This window comes from Echinops telfairi, unplaced genomic scaffold (genome assembly GCF_000313985.2).
Source record: "Echinops telfairi isolate 266 unplaced genomic scaffold, ASM31398v2 ScPeMD7_9;HRSCAF=40, whole genome shotgun sequence".
Classification (NCBI taxonomy): Eukaryota; Metazoa; Chordata; class Mammalia; order Afrosoricida; family Tenrecidae; genus Echinops; species Echinops telfairi.
This window is the reverse complement of record NW_022103906.1, coordinates 67,446,004-67,448,082: the sequence shown is the minus strand read 5'-3', so window position 1 is coordinate 67,448,082 and position 2,079 is coordinate 67,446,004. Positions and strand designations below refer to the sequence as shown.

Below are 2,079 nucleotides of genomic sequence, written 5' to 3'. Positions count from 1 at the left end.
GCTGATACCAAGGACTCAAGAAGAAAGCAAATGTTTTGAGAATGATGAGGGAAACAAATGTACAAAAGTGCTTCACACAATGGATGGATGTATGGATTGTGATAAGAGTTGTACGAGCCCCCAATAAAATGATTTTAAAAATAATAAAGGAAAGAGGAATCAAATAAATGAATGGATGAATAAATAAATAAATATGTTTCTTCTAAATTAAAAATGTGCTGAAAAACTCATCTTATACTCGAATATATACGGTACTTCAAATTACTACGGATTCTTTTCCCTAAAGTGCAATCAGAGTGACCTTGGAATTACATATATTTTCCCAGAGTTTCCTAGGCTGAAAGCAGCCTAGAGCCAAGAAGAGAGGGAAATTGGTCTTTGGGTTATTACGGTAAATACTGGTCAAAATATTTATCAAACTTTAATAAATTCATAATAACCACTAAATTCTTTCCTTTTACTTCACAAAGTAAAGTCTATTGATTATCTTATTTCTACACAACTGAAAGGAGGTACTAAAAATGTATTTTATTATGTTTTACATTGAACTCAAGTACAGTTAAAGTTGAAAAGAATAAATGTATTATTGACCCTTCCAAACGACTCTAGTATCTTCTCTTAACGCACATTCTCTTTTTTTAGCACTTGTAGATATTATGTACTTTGAATGGTGTTTTTTTGTAAAATGATTTAGATCCTTATTAAAGTCCATAGGCGGTACCGTCACAAAAAAAAACCCAGAAAAAAATGCTGGGCAGAATTTTGTAGTATGCATTTTCCCCCCACAGGCAAACATTGAGCAACTCACTCTGAGTTAATACACCCAAAGGCGTCAACTGGGAAGCTTCTCTCTGATCACGGTGAATTTTTTCATAAAAGCAGTTTCTCTCAAACCTCATTTTTTTGTGATGGCCAATATAAGAGAATAGCATGCGGCTGTGAAATTTTGCTTCCTGCTCAGGAAAAATGCCACAGAAACGGTTGTGGTATTCAACACAGCTTATAAGGACAGTGCTATGGGGAAAAAAAACACAAAAACAACTCAAGTGCACGAGTAGTTTTCTCATTTCAAAAAAAGGTGAAATGTCAATTGATAACAAATTTCATGTTGGACATCTGTCAACTTCCCAAATGGACAAAAATGTGGGCTTATAGTGGTTTGGAATTCATTCAGCCAGGTCAGACTGTTAATCAAGCTTTCTATTTAGAGGTTCTTAAAAGATAGCATAACAGTGTGCAACCAAAAAGGCCGGATTTGTGGCAGACAAGAGACTTGTTTTGACACCATGGCAATGCACCTACGCATGCAGCCATCTCAGAGCACCAGATTTGGGCAAAAACCAGCATGCCTCTCTTGCCCCATCACGCACCTTGGTCACCTGGCCTCGCCCCATGTACTTCTTTTTGTTTCCACAAATGCAGAAGGACATGAAAGGACAGCTATTTGATGATGTAGAAGAGGTGAAGAAAAAAACAAGGAAGGTGCTGTCAGCCATCCAAACAGATGAGTGTGAAAAATGTTTCCAAGAATGGAATAGCAGATTTGACAAATGTATTAAGTGTAATGGAGGGTACTTTGAAGGTGATAAGGTTGTTTTGTAAAAAAAATTTAAATACATAGCTTGGAGAAAAAATTCTGGTTTGTATATATCTCTGCTATGGAGTCAATTCTGGGCCCAAGTAACACTCCGTGGGTGTCTGAGACTGTAGCTGTTTATGAGAGCAGAAAGCCGAGTCTTTCTCCTGTGGAGCTACTGGTGGTTTCAAACTTCCGACCTTGTGGTTCACAGTCCAACTGTAACCACTATACAACCAGGCTTCCTCAGGTCTGTTTAGGGGGCAAAAATTTGAAGAAGTCTAAATTTGCTAAGAGACTTTCCTTTATATTACTGTGAAAAATCCACAATTCAAAAAGCTTTGAATCTTCCCATTTTCTGTAACCTTTATGGGAGCAAGGGCAGAATGTATTGTTCCTTTATTAATTAATCATTATAATGACAAGTGCATATTCAGTGTAATTAATTTCTTGAATAATATCCATAGTTATTTCTAGAAGATATTACTTGTGCTTTCTAAACT

At 36.3% G+C, this 2,079-nt stretch overlaps 1 protein-coding gene across 1 annotated transcript in view; it reads right to left on the bottom strand.

The window, feature by feature from the left end:
* Window positions 1–1,000: 1,000 nt before the first annotated feature.
* Window positions 1,001–2,079, bottom strand: part of ASB5 (ankyrin repeat and SOCS box containing 5) — a 56,751-nt gene continuing 55,672 nt past the window's right edge. Inside the window, exon 7 of the mRNA XM_004696454.2 lies at window positions 1,001–1,014. Coding sequence (XP_004696511.1) covers window positions 1,001–1,014 — 14 coding nt within the window. The remainder of the gene's footprint in view (window positions 1,015–2,079) is intronic.